This window comes from Carcharodon carcharias, chromosome 1 (genome assembly GCF_017639515.1).
Source record: "Carcharodon carcharias isolate sCarCar2 chromosome 1, sCarCar2.pri, whole genome shotgun sequence".
Taxonomy (NCBI): domain Eukaryota; kingdom Metazoa; phylum Chordata; class Chondrichthyes; order Lamniformes; family Lamnidae; genus Carcharodon; species Carcharodon carcharias.
In genome coordinates, this window is record NC_054467.1 from 221,343,869 (window position 1) to 221,370,114 (window position 26,246).

At 44.5% G+C, this 26,246-nt stretch overlaps 1 protein-coding gene across 1 annotated transcript in view; it reads right to left on the reverse strand.

Moving 5' to 3' along the window:
* Nucleotides 1-3,177: 3,177 nt before the first annotated feature.
* The window catches only part of LOC121281065 (mitogen-activated protein kinase 4-like), a 66,930-nt gene continuing 43,861 nt past the window's right edge, over nt 3,178-26,246 (reverse strand). The window contains exons 4-5 of the mRNA XM_041193694.1: nt 13,759-13,960; nt 3,178-3,859 (exon numbers count right to left, since the gene is read on the reverse strand). Of these exons, the coding sequence (XP_041049628.1) occupies nt 3,178-3,859; nt 13,759-13,960 (884 nt within the window). The remainder of the gene's footprint in view (nt 3,860-13,758; nt 13,961-26,246) is intronic.

Here is a 26,246-nt window from a genome sequence, read left to right on the forward strand (position 1 = left end):
GGAGATTTTGAAGCGCTCACTGGCACGCAAACATGAAGTTAACGCTCACTCGGCTTACCCTCCTTCCCCCGCCTGCACAGGCAGCGCTGCCGCTTATATTTCACGCTGGGGGGTGGGGTGGGGGGATGGTGGGGGGGGGTCCTTATTTGGCTCGCCAGCGTGAAATCATCTTCCGGCCTCGATCGCAGGTGGTGGTCAGCATCCCAACCGCCCCCACCGAGCCTACCCGACAAGGGTGAAATTCTGGCCAACCGCGGTTTCACACAGGTGGGCCAATTAAGGCCTGCCCTGCATGGATCGCGAGCAGTAGCACTGAACACAGAGCTGCCTCAGGGAGAGTGAAATGCTTTTTGAAAAAATTATTAAAGACATTAAAAATTTAATTAAACATGTCCCCTCAGGTGACTGTGTCACATGAGATGGGAAACATTTTTATTTTCAAAATAAAGGTTTTATTTAGTTAGCATTAACTTTAGAAAACCTCATCCTGCTTGTGGATGAGGTTTCCTAAAAAATGTAAAGGCTGCTTGGTTGGACCATGAGGTTGGACAGGCAGCGTAACTTTCAAGTTAATTTGGTCCTTAATGGCGTTAATAGGCCTTTCAATTATCGGCGGACGTGCAGCTGACTGGTGCGCACCCACCGAACAAAATATCGCGCGAGTGCGCTGTGATGTAGGGACACATGCCTGACGTCATCATGCGTTATAATACTTTCCGGTGTGTCGGGCATGCGCCCCACTCTGAAGGAAAAATTCTGGCCATTAACACTGTTTCTCGCTCCACAGATGGCTGCCAGGTTTCCTGTTTTTATTTCACAAGAATGGCTCCAGGGATGAGAAACTTCTGTTACGTAGAAAGATTGGAAAGGTTGGGGCCTGTTCCCCTTGGAAAAGAGAAGATTGAGAGGAAATTTGATCAAGGCATTCATAATCATGAGGGTTTGGACAGAGTAGATAGGGAGGAACTGTTCCTATTGGTGCAAGGATTGAGAACCAGAGGGCACAGATTTAAGGTAACTGGCAAAAGAAGCAATGGGGACATGAGGAAAAACTTTTTCATGCAGAGAGTGGTTAGGGTCTGGAATGCACTGTCTGAGATTGAGGTGTAGGCAGGTTCAATCGAGGCTTTCAAAAGAGAATTGGATCATTATCGGAAAAGTAAAACTTTGCAGGACCAACCGCAGGGAAAAGGCAGGGCAGTGACAGTAGGAACATTGTTCCCACAGTGGGCCAGCCACAGACATGATAGGTCAAATGGCCCCCTTCTGTGCTGTAACTATTCTGTGATTCTATGGGCAACATTTTCCCCCCATCGAGGGGGGGGATGCGGAAGTGCGGGAGCAGGCGAGCGACCTTCCGATCGGCACCCCCAGTCGGGGGGGCGTGGGGGGAGGCATTTAACATGGGTGGGCCAATTAAGGCCTGCCCAGCGTGATGTGCGCCAGGAAGTGCTATGCGTTCCCTGTGCGTGCGGGGGGGATTCCCAGAGCCGGGAGTGCACTCTTGTGTGCAAAGAGCGAAGACTGCACAAATCTCCCTGAGGCAAAGTGCTGCCTCAAGGAGGTTGGCTCCGATTGAAAACTTCAAATAAAGGTGATAAAAAAAACTTCCCTGCCATGTCCCCTCATGTGACAGTGTCACATGAGTTGGGACATGACCATAACTTTTATTGAAACATTTCATAAAAATTTAAATATCCTCATGAAACCTCATCCCGCCTGTGGATAAGGATTCATGTTTTTTTCCAAAGACCCCCTAGGCTCCCGGCCTGACCGCCAACCTTAAGGTTCAACAGGCAGGTCCATTAATCATCTTAATTAGTTTTTTATGGCCTTAATAGGCCATTGACAGTTCGGCGGGCATGCAGCCGATTCGGCAGTGTGCCTGCCGAACTGCAAATCTAAATGATGAAGGGTGATGGCGGGACACATGCCCGATGTATCCCCGCATCATTTTATGCATCGGTGAGTGGGCCCCGCCCCCCACTCGCCGACCGGAAGATGCTGTCCTATGTGTCATTTAGACTCATTGGTCTTTCAGTCCGTGTCCAAATGCAGCAAGACCTGGACAACATCCAGGCTTGGGCTGACAAGTGGCAAGTAACATTCGCACCACACAAGTGTCTGGCAATGACCATTTCCAACAAGAGAGAATCTAACCATCACCCCTTGACCTTCAATGGCATTAACATCATTGATTCCCCCCCTATCAACATCCTGGGGGTTACCATTGATCAGAAACTGAACTGGACTAACCATATAAATACTGTGGCTACAAGAGCAGGTCAGGCGCTAGGAATCCTGTGGAGAGTAGCTCACCTCCTGACTCCACAAAGCCTGTCCACCATCTACAAGGCACATGTCAGGAGTGTGTTGGAATACTCTCCACTTGCCTGGATGAGTGCAGCTCCAATAATACTCAAGAAGCTTGGTACCATCCAGGACAAAGCAACCCACTAGATTGGCATCTCATCCACAAATATTCACTCCCTCCACCACCAACGCACAGTAGCAGCAGTGTGTACCATCCACAAGATGCACGGCAGGAACTCATCAAGGTTCCTTAGACAGCACCTGCCAAACCCACGACCACTACCATCTAGGCGGACAAGGGCAGCAGATACATGGAAAGACCACCACTTGGATATTCCTCTCCAAGCCACTCACCATCCTGACTTGGAAATATATCACCATTCCTTCACTGTCACTGGGTCAAAATCCTGGAACCCCCTTGCTAACAGCACTATGGGTGTACCTACACCACATAGACTGCAGGGCTTCAAGAAGGCAGCTCACCACCACCTTCTGAAGGGCAATTAGGGATGGGCAATAAATGCTGGCATAGCCAGCGACATCCACATCCCATGAATGAATAAAAACAATTAAAGCTTGTAACACATTGTGCCAAGATCATTGTCTGAGAATACACAAAAAAATGTAAGCTTTGACTTGCTGGTTGAAGTACTGTCACAGTCTTCAAAGGTTAACAAGTCGTCAGTGTTTACTATAGCCACCTTTCAAACTGATGAAGCACTAAGTCTTGGATGTAACAGATTAACTAAACCTCTCCCAAGCCTTAATTTTTCAGGTTAGCAACCCCTACTTGTGTTGCATTGCTGAAACACCATCTTGACGAATTGAAACTCCTGTCCGGTTGTTCTAAGAATTGCCTATTTTCTACCACCTCTCCTTTTCTTTTACTTCTGTCTGAACAATTTCATTGGTATGTTCCGGCATGCAGGTGCCATTCAAATCATTCATTTTACTATCTGCTAGCTCTTCTTGCTTCCCGCAAAGCTTCAAGGCTCTCGATATGAAGACATCAAAATCAAATTGGGAGCCCCCTCCATTTGATATTTCTGAAGATGCCAAGGTACGAGGGGATGATGGCTGGCTCCTTTCCTGAATATTTGGCAGTGAGCTAGAGCAATCGATTTTAAAAAGGCTCCCATTCTTACAGTCTGAGACCTTCAAAAGGAGGTCAGATTTCCCTTCATCCAGCGAGACGGCCACACAGGAGGCAGTTGCAGTTCTTTTCCTGTGAGATAAATCCAAAATGAGCTTAGGCTCCGAGTAATGGTGGGGCTTGTTGTCCCTCCACAAAAGTCTATCCAGATAGGAGGGCGACCCAATTTTATAATCACATGACCGTCCGTAGTCCATTTCGCACATCCGGTCCATGGAGGTGTGGGACTGCTCCAGGAGTCGCTCAGAGCTGCTCTGTGAATATTTCCGAGGGTCGACCTGCACATCCTCTGCAACAGCTTTGGATGCAGCACGAGGATCACGCTGCGCTTCATCCATTTCACCATATTTGTCTCGGAGCAGTTCCAAGTCGGAAGAGAGGCTGTCGTGATATCTGCAACAAAATTGGTGATTGTAAAATTGTCAAAGACAAACAGCTGGTAATAATATCAAGTTAAAAGCAAAATACTGCAGATACTGGAAATCTGAAACAAAAACAGAAAACGCCAGAAAAACTCAATAGGCCTTGCAGCATCTGTGGAGAGAAAGACAGGGTTAACGTTTCAAGTCTATATGATACTTCTTCAGAGTTCTGAAGAAGTCATACGCACTTGAAACATTAACTCTGTCTTTGTCTCCACAGATGCTGTAAGACCTGCTGAATAACATCAAGCTTATTGGCTTGCAACATGTTTTAAATCTGCAATGCTTTGCCAAGAACAAATGTAATTTTGTGACAGCTATCGATTAACTTTTGGCAAATTTCAGGCTGCACGTTTTTAAATAATTTTTTTCAATTGGATGTGCCCACTAGGGGGTGGCTTCAAAATTCCATCAAAGCTGCTCTAAGACTATGAGTAATCACCTGAGAGCAGCCCAGGTATCACCCTCATTCTGTAAGGAAGTGTGAGAAAATACATGGCACACCCCTTATGCGGCAGAGATAAAATTCAGCCGTGTTGAGGATGGAGCACGTATGCCTAAATCCCACCATGTTTTGACACTATGCACTGGTAGTTAACCTTCTGATATCTTGATTAAATAGCCAGTCTTGTACAAGAACAGACTGACAGTGTTAACTTATTTGATTGTAGAGGGTCACAGCCTGAGCCCATTTCTGTGCCCACCCATTGCCCAACATGCACACCTTACCTGGCAGGGATCAATGCACTTCAACCAGGAGCAAATCTCATTTTTGTCTCCATATCCCATAGGCACTAGTACAGCTTTAGCTTGCTGCCCTCTGCTAAGAATAACTAAATTGACATAGACTGTGTAACAAACTCGAGGTCTTACTGTCAATATGGCTCAGGCGCACACCTCTACAACAGAGAAGAACAGGGGCATCAGATGTTGGAAGACCACCACCTGCAAGTTTCACTCCAAGTCATATACCACCTTGACTTGGAAATATATATCTGTTCCTTCGTCATCACTGAATCAAGGTCCTGGAACTTCCTATCTAACTGCACTGTGAGAACACCTACACCACACAGGCTTGTTGGCATTTAAAAACTACCTTCTCAACTGCTATTAAGGATTCACAAGAAATGCTGACCTTGCCAGCAACATCTGTATCCCATGAATCAATGAATTTAAAAAATGATTAGGCATTTTAAATCAACTATAAACCATTGAGGGAAAATCCTTGTAGTTTTCAAATTTACGGTCGGTGTTACTTAAAGTAAAATTAACTTAATTTCTAATGTGCGGCTGAGGTCCCTGAACATATATCTTGCTCACATGTTCTGCTGCCATTTCTGTGACTCTACATTCTCCAAATTGTGGTTCATCGAAGGAGAAACAAGTCCCATGATGGGTGGACATCTGTTTCAGTCAGCAAAGGAGTGGTGATGACTCATAACCACTACAAGGCAGGATAATACTTCCACATCTGCACTGAAATACAAAACACTGCTGTATGAGTATGTACAATTTTTTTATTCATTCACGAGATGTGGGCTTTGCTGGCTTGGCCAGCATTTATTGCCCATCTCGAGTTGCCCGTGAGAAGGTGGTTGTGAGCTGCCTTCTTGAACCACTGCAGTCCAGTGGTGTAGGTACACCCATAGTGCTGTTAGGAAGGCAGTTCCAGCATTTTGACCCAGTAACAATGAAGGAACGGAGATATATTTCCAAGTCAGGATTGTGAGTGACTTGGAGGGGAACTTCCAGGTGGTGGTGTTCCCAAGTATCTGCTACCCTTGTCCTTTCAGGTGGTAGTGGTCATGGGTTTGGAAGGTGCTGTCTAAGGAGCCTTGGTGAATTCCTGCAGTGCATCTTATAGATGGTACACACTACTGCTACTGTATGTCAATGCTGGAGGGAGTGGATGTTTGTGGATGTGGTGCCAATCAAGTGAGTTGCTTTGTCCTGGATGGTGTCCATCTTCTTCAATGTTGTTGGAGCTGCACTCATCCAGGCAAATGGGGAGTATTCCATCACATTCCTGACTTGTGCCTTGTAGATGGTGGACAGGCTTTGGGGAATCAGGAGGTGAGTTACTCATCGCATGATTCCTAGCCTCTGACCCGCTCTTGTAGCCACAGTATTTATATGGCTAGTCCAGTTCAGTTTCTGGTCAATGTTAATCTCCAGGATGTTGATAGTGGGGGATTCAGTGATGGTAATGCCATTGAAGATCAAGGGACGGTGGTTGGATTCTCTCTTGTTGGAGATGGTCATTGCCTGACACTTGTGTGCCGTGAATGTTAGTTGTCACTTGTCAGCCCAAGCCTGGATATTGTCCAGGTCTTGCTGCATTTGGACAGGGACTGCTTCAGTATCTGAGGAGTCGCGAATGGTGCTGAACAGTTGTGTTGATAGACTAATTAATGTACACTCATGCAAATACCACGTAAACAAAATGTTCAACTGAAAGAAAAAGAATTAAACACTTGCATTTAGATAATGCCTTCCATGACTATCAGAATTCACAAATTATTTTACAGCTAATTAAGTACTTTTGAAATGCAGTCACTGTTGTAACGTAGGAAATGCAGCAGTCAATCTGGGCAAACTCCCACAAACAGCAATATGATAAAGACCACATAATCTGTTTTCTTGATGTTGATGGAGGGATAAGTATTGGCCAGGGCACTGAGGATAACTCCTCTGCTCTTCTTTGAAATAGTGCCATTTAATCTTTTATGTCTATCTGAGAGAGCAGGCGAGGCCTCAGTTTAACGTCTTATCCAAAAGATGGCACCTCCAACAGTGCATCACTCCTTTGGTACTGCATTGGAATGTCAAACTTAATTTTTGTACTCACATCCTAGAGCGGGAGCTGAACCCACAACTTTGTAACCCAGAGGCGACAGTGCTACCTATTGGTCACAAGGCTGATTTTTGGGATGAAGAGGTTGTCTTGCTAGGAAAGGTTGAGCATGTTGGGTATATACTCATTGGAGTTTAGAAGAATGAGAGGTAATCTTATTGAAATATATAAGATTCTCCATTCCAGCGAGAAAAAAAAAATTCCAAGAGGAGGACCCACCATCCGTGGTTAGCTAAAATGGTTAAAGACAGTATCAAACTTAAAGAAAAAGCATATAATTGTGCAAAGACAGGTGGCAAGTCAGAAGATTGGATAGAATCTAAAGAACAGCAAAGAATGACAAAAATGTGATAAGGAGGGAAAAATTAGAATATGAAAGATAGCTAGCTAGCAATATAATGATGGATGCTAAAAGTTTCTACAGATATTTAAAGAAAGAGTTAACAAAGTGAGCGCTGGTCCTATAGAAAGTGAATCTGGGAATTAGTAGTAGAAATTAAGGAGATATCAGAATTTTTTTAATCCTTTCATGGGATGTGGGCATTGCTGGCCAGGGCAGCAATTATTGCCCATCATTAATGCCCTTGAGAAGGTGATGGTGAGCTGCTTTTTTCAACTGCTGCTACCATGTGGTGTAGGTACACCCAAAGTGGTGTTACGGATGGAGTTCCAGGATTTTGACCCAGCGACAGTGAAGGAACGGCAATATAGTTCCAAGTCAGGATGGTGATTGACTTGGAGGGGAACTTGCAGGTGATGGTGTTGCTGGCTAGGCCAGCATTTCTTGCCCATCCATAATTGCCCTTGAGAAGGTGATGGTGAGCAGCTTTCTTGAACTGCTGCAGGCCCTGTGGTGCAGGTCCACCCACATTGCTGTTAGGGAGAGAATTCCAGAATTTTGACCCAGCGACAGTGAAAGAACGGCAAAATATTTCCAAGTCAGGATGGTGTGAGGCTTGGAGGGGAACTTCCAGGTGGTGGTGTTCTCATGTGGCTGCTGCCCTTGTCTTTCTAGATGGTAGTGGTCATGGGCGTGGAAGGTGCTATCTAAGGAGCCTTGGTGAGTTCCTGCAGTGCATCTTGTAGATGGTACACACTGCTGCCAGTATGCATTGATGGCGGAAGGAGTGAATGTTTGTGGATGTGGTGCCAATCAAGCAGACTGATTTGTCCTGGATGGTGTCAAGCTTCTTGAGTATTGTTGGAGCTGCATTCATCCTGGCAAGCGTGGAGTATTCCATAACACACCTGACTTGTGCCTTGTAGATGGTGGACAGGCTTTAGGGAGTCAGGAGGTAAGTTACTCGCTGCAAGATTCCTAGCCTCTGACCCGCTCTTGTAGCCACAGTATTTGTATGGCTAGTCCAGTTCATTTTCTGGTCAATGGTAACCTCTAGGATATTGATAGTAGGGGTTTCAGCGATAGTAATGCCATTGAATATCAAGGGATGATAGTTAGATTCTCTCTTGTTGCAGATGGTCATTGCCTGGCACTTGTGTGGAGCGAATGTTACTTGCCAAGCCTGGATATTGGTCTTGCTGCATATGCATATGGACTGCTGAGGAGTCGCAAATGGTGCTGAACATTGAACATCAGCGAACGTCGGCACTTCTGTCCTTATGACAGAAGATAGGTCATTGATGAAGCAGTTGACAATGGTTGGGTCTAGACACTACCCTGAGGAACTCCTGCAGTGATGTACTGTAACTGAAATAATTGACCTCCAACAACCACAACCATCTTCCTTTGTGCTGTGTATGACTCCAACCTGTGGAGATTTTTCCCCCTGATTCCCATTGACTCCAATTTTGCTAGGGCTCCTTGATGCCACACTTGGTCAAATGCTGCCTTGCTGTCAAGGGCAGTCGCTCTCACCTCACCTCGGGAGGTCAGCTCTTATGTCCATGTTTGAATCATATCTGTAATGAGGTCAGGAGTTGCTTGGCCCTGGTGGAACCCAAACTGAGCGTAAGTGGGCAGGTTATTGCTAAACCATTGCAGCTTGATAGCGCTATTGATGACCTCTTCCATTACTTTACTGATGATCAAGAATAGACTGATGGGGCAGTAATTTGCTGGGTTGGATTTGTCCTGCTTCTTGTGTACAGGACATAGGTGGGCAATTACACATTGCCAGGTAGATGCCAGTGTTGTAGCTGTACTGGAACAGCTTGGCTAGGGGCATGAAAAGTTCTGGTGCACAAGTTTTCAGAACTATTGCCAGAGTGTACAAAATTATGAGGGGAATAGATAGAGTGGACAGGATAAAATTGTTTCCCTTGGTGGAGAATTCTAGAACCAGGGGACATAGGTTCAAGATAAGTGGCAGGAGGTGTAGGGGGGACATGAGGAAGAACTTTGTTACATAGAGGGTAGTGGGTGTCTGGAATTCGCTGCCCAAGTTGGTGGTAGAGGAAGAAGCTCTAAACTCTTTTAAAAAGTGCCTGGATCTGCACCTAAAGTGCTGTAAGCTGCAGGGCTATGGGCTGGGTGTAGGAAGGTGGGATTAGAAAGGGCACCTGGGTGTCCTCGGGCTGGCATAGACAAGATGGGCCCAATGGCCTCCTTCTGTGCTGTAACTTTTCTATGGTTTTAATGTTGTCAGGACCCATAGCCTTTGCAGTATCCAATGTCTTCAACTATTTCTTTATATCTCATGGAGTGGGTCAAATCAGCTGAAGTCTGGCATCTGTGGTGATGCTGGGGACCTCCAGAGGAGGCCAAGATGGATCATCCACTCGGCACTTCTGGATGACGATTGTTGTACATGCTTCAGCTTTATTTTTTGCACTGATGTGCTGGGCTCCCCCATCATTGAGGGTGGGGATATTTATGGATCCTCCTCCTCCAGTGAGTTGTTTAATTGTCCAAAACCATTCATGACTGGATGTGGCAGGACGACAGAGCTTAGATCTGATTGGTTTTTGTGGAATCGCTTAGCTCTGTCCATCGCTTGCTGCTTATGCTGTTTAGCATGCAAGTTGTCCTGTGATGTAGCTTCACAAGGTTGAGCCTCATTTTTAGGTATCCTCAATGTGAAGCCGGGGCTTCATCTCCACAAGGACTGTGCGGTGGTTATTCCTATTGATACTGTCATAGACAGATGCATCTGCAGCAGACAGGTTGGTGAGGATGAGGTCAAGTATGTTTTTCCCTCTTGTTGGCTCCCTCACCACCTGCCACAGACCCAGTCTAGCAGCTATGTCCTTTAGGACTCAGCCAGCTTGGTCTTTGTGGTGGTACCAAGTCACTCTTGGTGATGGATGTTGAAGATCCCCCTACCCAAAGTACAGTTGTGCCCTTGCCACCCCCAGTGCTTCCTCCAAGCAGTGTTTAACACGGAGGAGTACAGGTTCATCAACAGGGGAGGGTGGGGTACATGATCATCAGCAGAAGGTTTCCTCACGCCTGTTTGACCTGATGCCATGAGACTTCATGGGGTCTGGAGTCTATGCTGAGGTCTCCCAGGGCAACTCTCTCCCAACTGTATACCACTGTATCACCACCTTTGCTGGTTCTGTCCTGTCAGTGAGACAGGATATACCCAGGGATGGCAATGGTGGTGTCTGGGACATGATCTGTAAAGCATGATTACATGAATATGTCAGGCTGTTGCTTGACTAGTCTATGAGACAGCTCTCCCAACTTTGGCAGGAGTCTGCAGAGTCTGGGTTTGCCATTGTCAATTACAGTGCCTAGGTTGATGGTTGGTGATTTCTCCGGTTTCATTCCTTTTTACTGATTTAATACAACTGAGTGGGTTGCTAGGTCAAGTCAGAGGACATTTTAAGAGTCACATTGCTGTGGGTCTGGAGTCACATGTAGGCCAGCAGATTTCTTTCCCTAAAGGACATTAGTGAACTAGATGGGTTTTTATGACAATCAGCAATGGTTTCATGGTCACCTGATTGTATTTTTGAATTCAAATTTCACTATCTACCATGGTGGGATTTGAACCCAGGTCCTCAGAGCTTATCCTGAGTCTCTAGACTATTAGCCCTGTGACAATACCAGTATGCCACCACCTAGCTAACATAAAACAGAGAGTAGGCCTAAATGGGTCTTTTTCTGGTTGGCAAGATGTAACAAGTAGTGTGCCATTGGGATCACTGCTGGGACTTCAACTTTTTGCAATTTACACAAACAACTTGGATGAAGGAACCAAAGGTACGGTTGCTAAATTTGCTGATGACACAAAGATAGGGAATAAAGTAAATTGTGAAGAGGACACATGGCGGCTACAAAAGGAGATAGGTTAAGTGAGCGGGTAAAGATCTGGCAAATGGAATATAATGTGCATAAATGTGAACTTGTCCATTTTGGGAGGAAGAATGAAAAAGAAGCATATTATCGAAATGGTGAGAGATAGCAGAGCTCTTTGATTCAGAGGGATCTGGGTATCCTGGTGCTGGAAGTTTTTAAGTTGAGCAAATTTAATTTTCCATTCTACAGCAAAATAGTATCACGAAAATATTCACCTATTTTCCAATAACTCAATATACACCAAACATGTGTAGCAGCTAAAGAAATTGAAATTATACCTTGCACTATCATCACACAAAAGCTCACACTCCCCCATCCCAAATTTTAATTCTTTTTTTAACTTTTATCTATTATTAAAGTACTCTGGGATATGGTCTGGAGCATCTTATCCCAGGATTTGAAATGCTGCACACTCAACAAGTATTGGGTATGCCAGGGGCGAGTGACAGAAAACCAAACCAGCTACAAGAGACCTGTCTGGAGTGAAATGAATAGGCCTGCTGCAAAAGGTCCAGGTGCGTTAGGGGAGAAATATAATATTTCAGCACTTGTGATAAATATTTTTATGATATGTTTAAAATCTAACATCTGCAGGTAATCCAGTCATGATAATTTGACTGTTATCGATATTTCCCCCCCTATTTTAAGTTCTTATGATTATAACAGGTTTTGCCCCATGTAAATTCATCACTCTGACTACACAACCTGGTTACTGTGTTTCCACAAACCACTCAAAATTTTTTCTAAAAAGATTCTATTTTGCCCCATCATTTCAACAGAGAGCAAGGGAGTTACCCCCAATGTCCTGACCAATATTTATCCCTCAATCAACATTCATTATCACATTACTGTTTGTGAGATCTTGCTGTGCGCAAATTGGCTGCCGTGTTTCACACATTACAATAGTGACTACTTCATTGGCTAAAAAATACTTTGGAATGTCCTAAGTTTGTGAAAAGAGCTAAAAGTGTCACACACAATTACTTTGAAGTAGAAATCAGAACCTTGGATGATTTTTCTCATTCTAGGCTACAGGTGCCGAGGGCCACTGTCTAATTTTGAACAGGAATTATGAGGAAGCAAAGTACACTTTGCTCATTAGAATGATAGGCCAAGGATTTGTGCCCATGACACAATAGATAGTCAGTTTGTGATTTATACTCTGCTGCTACATGATACTTTCCAGTAGGGAAAGGGCAGTTTCCCAAGGTCACTTGTGATGGCAGAGGTTTTTCAGCTGAAGACAGTGTGTGATACAATGGTACCATAGTGGAAAAGGAGTAAAGATACATACTATATTATATTAAATATTATATTATATTAAAACATCATATCAAAATACAAAATACAAAAAAGACCCAATTGCAAAAAAATAGCAGATAAACTGCCTACTCCAGTGTAAAACATTCCCTGGAATGGTTAAGGACAGTCTAATCTTAAAAATGTGGCCAGATACTAACATGTTAACCTCCTTGTAAAGCTTGTTCTGCAGCTGTCAAACTATACCTATCTCTGTCTTTATTTTGCTCAGAATGTTACAATTGTTTACATTATTCCAGTTACACTATTTGTTTACACACCCAGCAAGTCTGCTGACATAATTTTAAATATTAGCGTATAGGCGTGGTAATGTGCTTTAAAATGTTTTCATTCTACTTTTGATTCAAATGATCCGGAAAATAAACAATTAGGCAAATATGACGATTTGCTCTATAAAACAAGGTATCTTGTGAGATAACTTATAGCAACATTGTCCTTTCAAGTGCTAATTTAGTGAACACAACTTTCATTTTAAAGTCATACTGGCGTACATTAACAACTGGATAAGAATATCACACTGCAAATGTGGTATTTGTTTCGCATTTATACATTTTATCTTCTGTTTCTCTAGATAGCAGGCAATCTGCTCCCACTCTCTTATTAAAAAAATTTCCTTCTGTCCTGAACATAGAAAATTGATTGGCAAGTAAAGAAAACAGCTGGTCCAACAAGCCTGCCACAGTCATGATGGCCGGAGAATCATGACTAAACACTTCCTCTCTCCCACCCCTTCTCCCTTACCTCCCCTCAGCCCCACAGCTGCTTTTAGTTGGGGTGCAGTTCTATAGGTGCAGCTAGCCTCCTGTTTTCTTGCTCAAGTGTTCATTTAGTATTTGTTAGTGGCTGTAAAGGACATGGTGGCTGGACCTGAATTTACCACTGTTTGATATGCATACATGGAATTTCCAGCAGGATCTATTGAAGTTAGCAGTTGAATCCTGAGCTGATTCATTTATATTTTTCTTCTTTGGAGGAATTTGATGCTGCTGGATGCAACCTGTAACTCAGTATAGGCTGGGGGTTGGGGGGTTGGTTGGGGGGGTGGGGGGATGGCAGTGGTTAATTCTGAGTCTTTCTATGATTTGTAAGGCTCAGTACAATAGTCTGATGTATCCCACTAAGACACTGGGGTAACTTTTTCCAGTACCATTATTGATCGAGCGAGTAGAAGATAAAAGAAAGAAGATGAGGGTTTCCTGTCTTCCAGATTCCCTTCCTCCTATGACAGCACATTGTCATGAGTTACCAACTCCTTCTAAGTCTCAGAACTGTTGGTGCAAAGTTAGAGGATTAAATGCAACACATAATTGGATTAAAGTATGTTCTGGTGTGGACAGCGGTAAACTCTATGGAAAGAATAGTGTCTTAAGAATCAGGTTCATTTCTTAGTACACATTGCAGAACATAATTCATGCTAATTATTATGTAATACCTCGCCCAGTTTGACATCTGGCTCCGACTCGCTTCCATCAACATTATATCATCTATCTCATCTTCGATCCTGAAAGGATGCTGGGATATTGGTTCATCTTGGGGGCAGGAATAAGGGCTCATAAAGAGGTGTGCCAGGCCTTCTTCAGCAGTTAATCGATCCATAGAGTTAAATGTCAAAATCTTTTCCAGGAAATCAATGGCTGTGGAAAGCAGATAATACGGGTTACTTTTGCAAACATTGTAATTGGCTGTCTCAACACAATTTCTTTCTCTCAGTTTCTACACTGATAAAAGTGATTAACAGGACTCATCTGAACTCCTTGCAAGTAATTACAAAAACAGAGGTAAAAACAAAAAACTGCGGATGCTGGAAATCCAAAACAAAAACAGAATTACCTGGAAAAACTCAGTAGGTCTGGCAGCATCGGCGGAGAAAAGAGTTGACGTTTCGAGTCCTCATGATCCTTCAACAGAACTGAGTGAATATTAGGAGAGGGGTTTAAGATGAGGGGGGAGGGTGTGGGGAGAGAAGTGGGGCGGGGTGGTGTGGTTGTAGGGACAAGCAAGCAGTGATAGGAGCAGATAATAAAAGATGTCACAGACAGAAGAACAAAGAGGTGTTGAAGGTGGTGATATTATCTAAATGAATGAGCTAATTAAGAATGGATGGCAGGACACGCAATGTACAGATAGCTCTAGTGGGGGTGGGGTGGAAAGACTAACAGGGCATAAATGATATAGATTTAAAAATAATGGAAATAGGTGGGAGAAGAAAAATCTAATAAATTATTGGAAAAAACAAAAGGAAGGGGGAAGAAATGGAAAGGGGGTGGGGATGGAGGAGAGAGTTCAAGATCTAAAGTTGTTGAATTCAATATTCAGTCTGGAAGGCTGTAAAGTGCCTAGTCGGAAGATGAGGTGTTGTTTCTCCAGTTTGCGTTGGGCTTCACTGGAACAATGCAGCAAGCCAAGGACAGACATGTGGGAAGGGGGCAGGATGGAGTGTTAAAATGGCAAGCGACAGGGAGGTTTCGGTCTTTCTTGTGGACAGACCGCAGGTGTTCTGCATTGGGAGCAACAAATGCAGTAGACTAAGTTGGGGAAATGAAAGTGAAATGCTGCTTCACTTGAGTGTTTGGGCCCTTGGATGGTGTGGAGGGAGGAAGTGAAGGGGCAGGTGTTGCATCTTTTGCGTGGGCATGGGGAGGTGCCATAGGTGGGGGTTGAGGAGTAGGGGGTGATGGAGGAGAGGACCAGGGTGTCCTGGAGGGAACGATCCCTATGGAATGTCGCCTGGGGGGTGAAGGGAAGATGTGTTTGTTGGTGGCATCATGCTGGAGTTGGCGGAAATGGCGGAAGATGATCCTTTAATGCGGAGGCTGGTGGGGTGATAAGTGAGGACAAGGGGGACCCTATCATGTTTCTGGGAGGGAGGAGAAGGCATGAGGGCGGATGCGCAGGAGATGGGCCGGACACGGTTGAGGGCCCTGTCAACGACCGTGGGTGGAAAACCTCGGTTAAGGAAGAAGGAGGACATGTCAGAGGAACTGTTTTTGAAGGTAGCATCATCAGAACAGATGCGACGGAGGCGAAGGAAGTGAGAGAATGGGATGGAGTCCTTACAGGAAGCAGGGTGTGAGCAGCTGTTGTCGAGGTAGCTGTGGGAGTTGGTAGGTTTGTAATGGATATTGGTGGACAGTCTATCACCAGAGATTGAGACAGAGAGGTCAAGGAAGGGAAGGGAAGTGTCAGAGATGGACCATGTGAAAATGATGGAGGGGTGGAGATTGGAAGCAAAATTAATAAATTTTTCCAGGTCCCGACGAGAACATGAAGCAGCACCGAAGTAATCATCGATGTACCGGAGAAAGAGTTATGGGAGGGGGCCGGAGTAGGAGTGGAACAAGGAATGTTCCACATACCCCATAAAGAGACAGGCATAGCTGGGGCCCATGCGGGTACCCATAGCCACACTTTTTATTTGGAGGAAGTGAGAGGAGTTAAAGGAGAAATTGTTCAGTGTGAGAACAAATTCAGCCAAACATTGGAGAGTAGTGGTGGATGGGGATTGTTCGGGTCTCTGTTCGAGGAAGAAGCTAAGGGCCCTCAGACCATCCTGGTGGGGGATGGAGGTGTAGAGGGATTGGACGTCCATGGTGAAGATGAAGCGGTTCGGGCCAGGGAACTGGAAATCGTTGATGTGACGTAAGGTGTCAGAGGAATCACGGATATAGGTGGGAAGGGACTGGACAAGGGGAGAGAGAAGGGAGTCAAGATAACGAGAAATGAGTTCCATGGGGCAGGAACAGGCTGAGACAATCGGTCTGCCGGGACAGTTCTGTTTGCGGATTTTGGGTAGGAGGTACAAGCGGGCCATCCGAGGTTGGGCGACTATCAGGTTGGAAGCTGTGGGAGGAAGATCTCCAGAGGAGATGAGGTCAGTGACAGTCCTGGAAACAATGGCTTGATGTTCAGTGGTGGAGTCATGGTCCAGGGAGAGGTAGAAGGAAGTGTCTGCGAGTTGACGCTCTGGGATGGTCTGAGGGCCCTTAGTTTCTTCCTCGAACAGAGGCCTGAACAATCCCCATCCACCATTACTCTCCTCCATCTGGCTCTCACACTGAACAATTTCTTCTTTAACTCCTCTCACTTCCTCCAAATAGAAGGTGTGGCTATGGGTACCCGCATGGGCCCCAGCTATGCCTATCTCTTTATGGGGTATGTGGAACATTCTTGTTCCGCTCCTACTCTGGCCCCCTCCCACAACTCTTTCTCCGGTACATCGATGATTGCTTCGGTGCTGCTTCATGCTCTCCTCGGGACCTGGAAAAATTTATTAATTTTGCTTCCAATCTCCACCCCTCCATCATTTTCACATGGTCCATCTTTGACACTTCCCTTCCCTTCCTTGACCTCTCTGTCTCAATTTCTGGTGATAGACTGTCCACCAATATCCATTACAAGCTTACCGACTCCCACAGCTACCTCGATTACAGCTCCTCACACCCCGCTTCCTATAAGGACTCCATCCCATTCTCTCACTTCCTTCGCCTCCGTCGCATCTGTTCTGATGATGCTACCTTCAAAAACAGTTCCTCTGACATGTCCTCCTTCTTCCTTAACCGAGGTTTTCCACCCACGGTCGTTGACAGGGCCCTCAACCGTGTCCGGCCCATCTCCCGCGCATCCGCCCTCACTCCTTCTCCTCCCTCCCAGAAACATGATAGGGTCCCCCTTGTCCTCACTTATCACCCCACCAGCCTCCGCATTCAAAGGATCATCCTCCGCCACTTCCGCCAACTCCAGCATGATGCCACCACCAAACACATCTTCCCTTCACCCCACCCCGGCGACATTCCATAGGGATTGTTCCCTCCAGGACACCCTGGTCCACTCCTCCATCACCCCCTACTTCTCAACCCCCTACCTATGGCACCTCCCCATGCCCACGCAAAAGATGCAACACCTGCCCCTTCAATCCCTCTCTCCTCACCGTCCAAGGGCCCAAACACTCCTTTCAAGTGAAGCAGCATTTCACTTGCATTTCCCCCAACTTAGTCTACTGCATTCGTTGCTCCCAATGCGGTCTCCTCTACATTGGAGAGACCAAACGTAAAGTGGGCGACCGCTTTGCAGTACACCTGCGGTCTGTCCGCAAGAAAGACCGAAACCTCCCTGTCGCTTGCCATTTTAACACTCCACCCTGCTCTCTTGCCCACATGTCTGTCCTTGGCTTGCTGCATTGTTCCAGTGAAGCCCAACGCAAACTGGAGGAACAGCCCCTCATCTTCCGACTAGGCACTTTACAGCCTTCCAGACTGAATATTGAATTCAGCAACTTTAGATCTTGAACTCCCTCCTCCATCCCCACCCCCTTTCAGTTTCTTTCCCCTTCCTTTTGCTCTTCCAATAATTTATATAGATTTTTCTTTTCCCAGCTATTTCCATTATTTTTAAATCTATATCGTTTATGCCCTGTTAGTCTTTCCACCCCACCCCCACTAGAGCTGTACCTTGAGTGTCCTGCCATCCATTCTTAATTAGCTCATTCGTTTAGATAATATCACCACCTTCAACACTCCTTTGTTCTTCTGTCTGTGACATCTTTTGATTTTCTGCTCCTATCACTGCTTGCTTGTCCCTACAACCACACCCCCCCTCCCCCGCCCCACTTCTCTCCACCCGGCACCACCACCCCCCCCGCAACCTTAAACCAGCTTATATTTCACCCCTCTCCTAATATTCACTCAGTTCTGTTGAAGGGTCATGAGGACTCGAAATCTCAACTCTTTTCTTCTCCCCCAATGCTTCCAGACCTGCTGAGTTTTTCCAGGTAATTCTGTTTTTGTTTTGGATTTCCAGCATCCGCAGTTTTTTGTTTTTATCCTTGCAAGTAATGTTTACTCAGTATTTAAGTCTACATTGACTCGCTGAGTAAAAGTGCTCCAGGTTATGCTTTTGCTGCTCAGTGGAGACGCTATGTGGTGGATTTTATGTATGGCTTGTTTCGATCTCTGTCGATCCCTGCATTATACACATGATTACTTTTTAAAGAAATAGTGAATAAAGGAAAATATAGCCTCTAGAAATAATTCACATTCATGAAGCAGAATTGGTGCCTTTAGGAAAACCAGTGAACTCTTCTAAAATGTAGTCACTGTTATTATGCAATAAACGTGGTAGTCATTTTGCATGCAGCAAAATTTCTACCAACAGCATATTGACTAGTTAGTCTGTTTTGGCTCAGGCCAGGATACCAGGAAGCCCTGATCTTCAGTCTAGTTGAATCTTTTAGACACAACTGAAGCAGCAGGAAGGGACTTAGTTTAGTGTTGCATCTGAATAGTACAGTACCACCTGCATTGAAGTGTCAACTTCAATTAAATACTGAAGCACTAGAGTAGGGAGTCCATTGATCTGTGTGTCTGTGGGTGTTAAATTAGCAGTCTGTGGAGATAGTAACATTTAAGGTACAGGATGTTCCAATGCTTGTTACATTGGTTCCTTCCTAGTAACTAGGTTGGGATCTTCAGAGTGTTTTGATAGGTCACCAGATCAGTTCAAGGGTCAGTAAACAGCCCTTCTTGAGGCAGTCAGTTTCAGGGAATCTGCCAGCCAACAACTGCCACAGAGACAGGGATAGGCAGAGGTCCCAGTTAAGGTAAAAAGTTAGAGAAAGGCGCTGGTGGAAGCAGATTTTAAGAGGGCCATTCGGGAAAAGGTACACCTTTGGAGCAGTGGTGTTCTGCTTGGCATGGCCACAGATCTGAAAGTGTGTTTGTAAGCTCATGTTTGAGTGTACTCGGGAATCCAGGGAGAAGGAATCTTGGAAGGTGAGATTGAAACCCCGTGAGGAGGGTTATTGTTAAAGCTGTCCAAGTGGGAACAACTTTTGGAGAGACTTCCAAGGAGATATCTTCAAAGGTGGAGATTGGAAACTCTTGTGAGAAAGGCAAAATTTCAGTGAGATTGGTTGACTCACAGTAGGACTAACATCTGGGTGATTTGTTGAGAAATCTATGAAATCTGTTTTGGCTGCATCTGTCATTTACTCCGTCGTGTGGTGTGTGTGACCACAGTTCAAATGTTAATTAGGTTAATAAATAAAATTAGAGCAAATGGGATTGGGGGAAATATACTAGTATGGATGGGGAATTGGTTAACAAACAGAAAGCAGAGAGTAGGATTAAACAGATCATTCTCAGGATAGCAGGCTGTTACCAGTGGGTTACCGCAAGGATCAGTGCTCGGTCCACGGCTGTTCACAATCTATATAAATGATTTGGATTTGGGGACCAATTGTAATATTTCCAATTTTGCTGATGACATCAAACGGTGGGAAGATAAGTTGTGAGGACGATGCAAGGAGGCTTCAAGAGGACTTGGAGAGGATAAGTGAATGAGCTAGAACATGGCAAATGGAATATAATATGAATAAGTGTGAAGTTATTCACTTTGGTAGAAAAAAACGGAAAGGCGGAATATTTCTTAAATTGTGAGAGGTTGGGAAGTGTTGATGTCCAAAGGGACCTGGGTGTCCTTGTTCATTAGTCACTAAAAGTTGGCATGCAGGTGCAGCAAGCAATTAGGAAAGCAAATGGCATATTGGCCTTCATCACTAGGGGATTTGAATACAGGAGTAAAGATGTCTTGCTGCAGTTGTATAGAGCCTTAGTGAGACCTCACCTGGATTATTGTGTACAGTTTTGGTCCCCTTATCCAAGGAGAGATATACATAACAGAGGGAGTGCAATGGAGGTTCACCAGATTAATCCTTCGGATGGCAGGATTGTCTTATGAGGAGAGATTGGGGAGACTGGGCCTATATTCTCTTGAGTTTTGAAGAATGAGGGTGACTTCATTGAAACTTACAAAATTCTAACAGGGCATGACAAAGTAGATGTACATAAGATGTTTCCCTTGACTGGTGAGTCTAAAACCAGGGGACACAATCTCAGGATAAGGGGTAGACCATTTAAGACTGAGGTGAGGAGGAGTATCTTCACTCAGATTGGTGAATCTTTGGAATTCTCTACTCCAGGGGGCTGTGGAAGCTCAATCATTGAGCATGTTCAAAACAGAAATTGATACATTTCTGGAGACTAATGATATCAAGGGATATGGAGATAGCGCAGGAAAGTGGCACTGAGGTAGATGATCAGCCATGATCTAATTGAATGGCGGAACAGGCTCAATGGGCTGAATGGTCTAATCCTGTTCCTTTGTTTATAATTCACATGTATCTCATACTTGCCCGGAATGTTCGAGTATAAGATACATATAGTAAATTGTTTTATCTTTCTAAACTTGTATAGTAAAGTTTATTTTGGTTTGTCCAAAACCCGTGAAATCTTGTGGCTTTACCCCACAAGCAGGTGTCTTGAATGTCAAACTTTATCAATGTTAAACAAAATGTTTTTGGTCCCTAAACAGTTCTCCTCCCGCCACCCCCTACCACCCCCCCCAACCCCAAACCACCCCCATACCCATGTCCTGGAGTCTGACCAAGGATTGTAACAAGGGCTTGAACAAATGTTCTTCTAATTTAGAGGCAAAATCTACCACGGAGCTAGGTTGACAGTGTGCATGTTCATACAGACCAGCTTTTATGATTTGGAATTTAAAATCAAATGAGTGGTGAAATATTGTAAATCTAGAAAGTTGCAAAGGGGAGGGGGAAAGGAAAAAGATTAAGGCATTAAAAATATTTGGGCTGTGGCGCTGTCCTCTGCAGTCCATCTTTATGCTACTGCTTTTTCCTGGCTTCATCATCCGAAAGCACAGTATTAATTTTCACATGTATGCTGACAACACCCAGTTCTGCCTTACCACCACCACCTTGCTCAACTCCTTCAATGTTGCCAGGCTGCTTACCTGACATCCAGTATTGGATGAGTGGAAATTTTCTCCAATTAAATATTGAGAAGACTGAAGCCATTGTTTTTGGTCCCTGCTCTAAACTCTGTTCCCTAGCTACTGCCTCTCCCTGGCAACAGTCTGAGATTAAACCAGTCTGTTTGTAACCTCGGTGAGACAATTGATCATGAGGTGAACTTCCAACCTCATATTTGTGCCATCACTAAACCACCTATTTCCACCTCAGTAACATCATTCGACTTTGCCCCTGTCTCAACTCATCTGCTGCTGAATCCCTCATCAAAGCCTTTGTTACCTGATTATTCCAAGCAATTTTGCCTGGTATCCCACATTCTACCCTCCAGACACTTGAGGTCATCCAAACTGCTGCTGTCTGTGTTTTAACTCGCAACAAGTCCCGTTTGCCTATTAGCCTTGTGCTCACTGATTGGCTCCTGGTCAAGCAATGTCTTGATCCTCATTTAAAATTCTTATCCTTGTTTTCAAATCCCTCCGTGGCCTTGCCCCTCCCTATCTGTGTAATCTCCTCCAACCCCACAACCCTCCAAGATATCTGTGCAACTCTAATTCTCGCCTCTTCTGGATTCTCAATCATAATTGCTCCACCATTGGTGATTGTGCCTTCAGTTATCTATGCCCCAAGCTCTGGAACACCCTCTCTAAACCTCTATGACTCTCTATCTCGCTTTCTTCCTTTAAGACACTCCGAAGACTTTCCTCTTTGAATGAGCTTTTTGTCATCTGATCTAATATTTCCTTATGTGACTCAGTGTCATACTTTTATAATACTCCTGGGAAGCATCTTAATTGAGACATCTCATTACGTTAAAGACGCTATATAAATATAAGCCATTGTTGTTATGGAATCATAGAATGTTGTAGCAATAGGTCACTCAGCCCATCAATTTGACACAAGCCATTTCGTTGAATACCACTCTTCTCTCACTTCCCCTATACCTTTCAAGCCACAACCTGATTTCCTTTCTAAAGTATTTAGCAACCCTTTGAAGCAGTGAAAGTTGTACTCACCCTCTGCGTGAAGAATGTTTTTCTAATCTTTTTTCCTTTTTGTCTTCTCTTCATTTAAAATTTGTGCTCCTAGGTAATATCTTACTAATATTAATAGTGTACTGTATCATCATTTATCTTAAAATGACCCTTCATAATCTTGAAAACCTCTCAAACTTCTGAGCTCTGTGACAAATATCTAGGTCGTGGTTCATGTTCATATTTTAAAGGTAATGTTTAGTTCTGGGAAGATTGTTGTACGAACATATGAACAAGGAGCAGCAGTAGGCCATTTGGCCCCTCAAGCCTGCTCCACCATTTGATAAGATCATGGCTGTTCTTATGGTAACCTCAAATCTGCATCCCGCCTACCCCTGATAACCTATCACCCCCTTGCTTACCAACAATCTATCCACTCTGCCTTAAAAATATTCAAAGACTCTGCTTCCACCACCTTTTCAGGAAGAGAGTTCCAAAGAACTCATGACCCTGAGAGAGAAAAATTTGCCTCATCTCCATTTTAAATGGGTGACCCCTTATACAGTGACACTAGTTCTAGATTCTCCCATAAGAGCAAACATCTTCTCCAAATCCACCCTGTTAAGTCCCCTCAGGAACTTATATGTTTCAATCAAATCACTTCTTACTCTTCTAAACTCCAGTGGGTACAAGTCTAGTCTTTCCAACCTTTCCTCATAAACAACCCACCCATTCTAGGTATTAATTTGGTAAACCTCTGAATTGCTTCCAATACATTTACATCCTTCCTTAAATAAGTTGACCAATACTGTACACAATACTTCAAATGTGGTCTCACTATTGCTCTGTATAACTGAAGCATAACCTCCCTACTTTTGTATTCAATCCCCCTCACAATAAATTCTATGAGCTTTCTTAATTACTTGCTGTACTTTGTGAAGGTAAGAAGGTAACTAAAATGCTGAGCTTTAGCGATTGCCAAAACATCTAAAAGAAAATGGCAGTTCAGAATGTTTACCCATGTTGTTTAATAGAGTCAGGATAGAAGAGATGGAGCCATAAAACAGCAGGTGAGCTTACTTAGCTGAAATTGTAAAGGAGGGATAACTGGCTTGCAGGTCAGTTTGAGGATAGACCAGAGCAGGCTATATCATCATGGAGATGGGTGGAGCTTAAGAAGGTTCTCTGATTTCAATTTATCTGAGTGTTCGCAACAGGGGAAGAGGTTCATACCGAAATGATGCTGCTGTCAGCAGGCTCCAGGCAGTTAGAGTTCAGAAAAGCCCTGGGAGCCATTTATTGCTCGGTGTAGCCAGGAGACTGGAGTTCGGAGAAACCCAGGGCAGTGCCAGCTTAGTGAAGCTAGCAATCTGCAAAAGAATAGCAAGTGTGCCAATAATTAGAGGTGGGAGTGCAGCTTTGTGAATCCCATGAACTGTAGTCTCAGGAGCAGACTGAGTCATCAGGAGGTGAGCAGTCGTTGAGGCAGTCCGAATCGGAGGGGCTTTTGAGGGAATTCAGAGGCTAGATCTTCAAAAGTGAGGTGTTGAAATCCCTCGTGAGGGAATCAGAGTTTTAATGTGGTTTTGTAACTCCCAGTGGTCACTGATATCTGGGTGGGTTGCGGAGAAATCGTAGGAATCTGTCTTGGCAGCTTCTGCCATTTTATGTGCAGTGTGCTGTGTTTGACCACAATTTGCCTGTTAGTTCATATTTACCTCATGTTAATTCATGCTCCATTCACAACCCTCTGCTGCGCCTGAGCGAGGAGCCCCTGTGATTGAGATAGGGCACATTCTACCCCGCAGCGAATGCTGGGTAAGAGTCGAGGCATGGAAAAGGCAACATGTAGATTGTAGATTGTTTACTTTGCTGGACTTTTTATAGTAATGCTTATGTTTGATATAAAATTGTGGAATCTTCTGGCTTTATTTTCTTAGTAAATACCTGGGATTACAACTTCATGTAGTTTAAACAAAAAGTTACTGGAATTGAACAGGATTACAACAGCTCCAATCTTAAAAAAACACTGAATTTCTCAGCTCCCTCTTCATAACTGACCCCTCATTTCTGCTAATATCATAGTGCACCTTTTCAATTGTTTTAATATTCTTCTGAAAATAAGTAATTGATATTCAAGAATGACAGCAATAGATTTTTGGGAACAAAAGTAATCAAGGGCTATGGGGATAGGGAGGGAAAATGGAGTTGAGGTTGAGGATCAGCCATGCTTTATTTAATTGTGAAACAAGCCCAAAGGGTCATGTACTCTACTCCTGTTCCTATTCCTTCATGTGTTCTAACCCAACAGCAGCCTAATTAAGTTCCCTTTCGACATCACTCCTTTGCTCTTGTGTTCCCTGCTTGTAGATGCAAAACCACAAATTCCAGTTGCCTTTTGTATGTCCTTTGAACTTGTGCTGGCACCTTTAATAACTGGTATATCTGTTCATATTAACAGTTTCTCCTTCCCTACTTACATGGTCAACTCCAGCGTATCTCTATCCTGCATAGATAGTCCTCCTATTCTCCATTCCATCTGTGCAGCTTTCGGTCACTATACTTTGGAACCTCCCTACCTTACCACCTCCCTCCATTCAGGAAATCTTCTCTTCCACCTTGCCTTTAATGCTCCCCCTCAACTTTTTCTCCCTCCTTCTGTATTTTCCCTTCTTAATGTTAAGATATATGTGAGGTACACTTTAGAATTACAAGTTGTTATTCTTGACACTGCTGCCAGGTCATATTAAACATATCTATTCAAATGGAAACGCACAGAATCACACAGTGCAGAAGAGGCCCTTCAGCCCATCGAGTCTGCACCGACACATGAGAAACACCTGACCTACCTAGCTAGTTCCATTTACCAGCAATTGGCCCATAGCCTTGAATGTTATGACGTGCCAAGTGCTCATCCAGGTACTTTTTAAAGGATGTGAGGCAACCTGCCTCCACCATCCTTCCAGGCAGTGCATTCCAGACCGTCACCACCCTCTGGGTAAAAAAGTTTTTCCTCACATTCCCCTAAACTTCCTGCCCCTCACCTTGAACTTATGTCCCCTTATGACTGACCCTTCAACTAAGGGGAACAGCTGCTCCCTATCCACCCTGTCAATGCTCCTCATAATCTTGTACACCTCGTTCAAGTCGCCCCTTAGTCTTCTCTGCTCCAACGAAAACAACCCAAGTCTATCCAACCTCTCTTCATACTTAAATGTTTCATCCCTGGCAACATCCTGGTGAAGCTCCTCTGCACCCTCTCCACTGCAATCACATCCTTCCTATAATGTGGCGACCAGAACTGCACACAGTCCTCCAGCTGTGACCTCACCAAGGTTCTGTACAACTCCAACATGACCTCGCTTCCTTTGTAATCTATGCCTCAATTGATAAAGTGTCCCATTTGCCTTTTTCACCACCCCACTAACATGCCCCTCTGCCTTCAGAAATCTATGGACACACACGCCAAGGTCCCTTTGTTCCTCAGAACTTCCTAGTGTCACGCCGTTCATTGAATACTTCCTTGTCAAATTACTCCTTCCAAAGTGTATCACCTCACACTTTACAGGGTTAAATTCCATCTGCCACTTATCTGCCCATATGACCATCCCATCTATATCTTCTTGTAGCCCAAGACACTCAACCTCATTGTTAACCACCTGGGAATCTGGAACTCACTGCCAAGAGGCAGAAACCCTCCAAACAATTAAGAAGTATTTGGATGCGCACCTACCATTCAGTGTGTATTCCCGTGCCTTGTTTACCTGCCCAAGTGCATCACCTCACACTTATCCGGATTAAATTCAATTTGCCACTGATCAGCCCATCTGACCAGCCCGTCTATATCCTCCTGTAATCTAAGGTTATCTTCCTCACTATTTACCACTCCACCAATTTTCGTGTCATCTGTGAACTTACTGATCAACCCCCCTGCATTCAAGTCTAAATCATTTATATATACCACAAACAGCAAGGGACCCAACACTGATCCCTGTGGAACCCCACTGGAAACAGGCATCCAGTCACAAAAATACCCCTCGACCATCACCCACTGCTTCTTGCCAGTCAGCCAATTCTGGATCCAATTTGCCAAATTGCCTTGGATCCCATGGGTCTTACCTT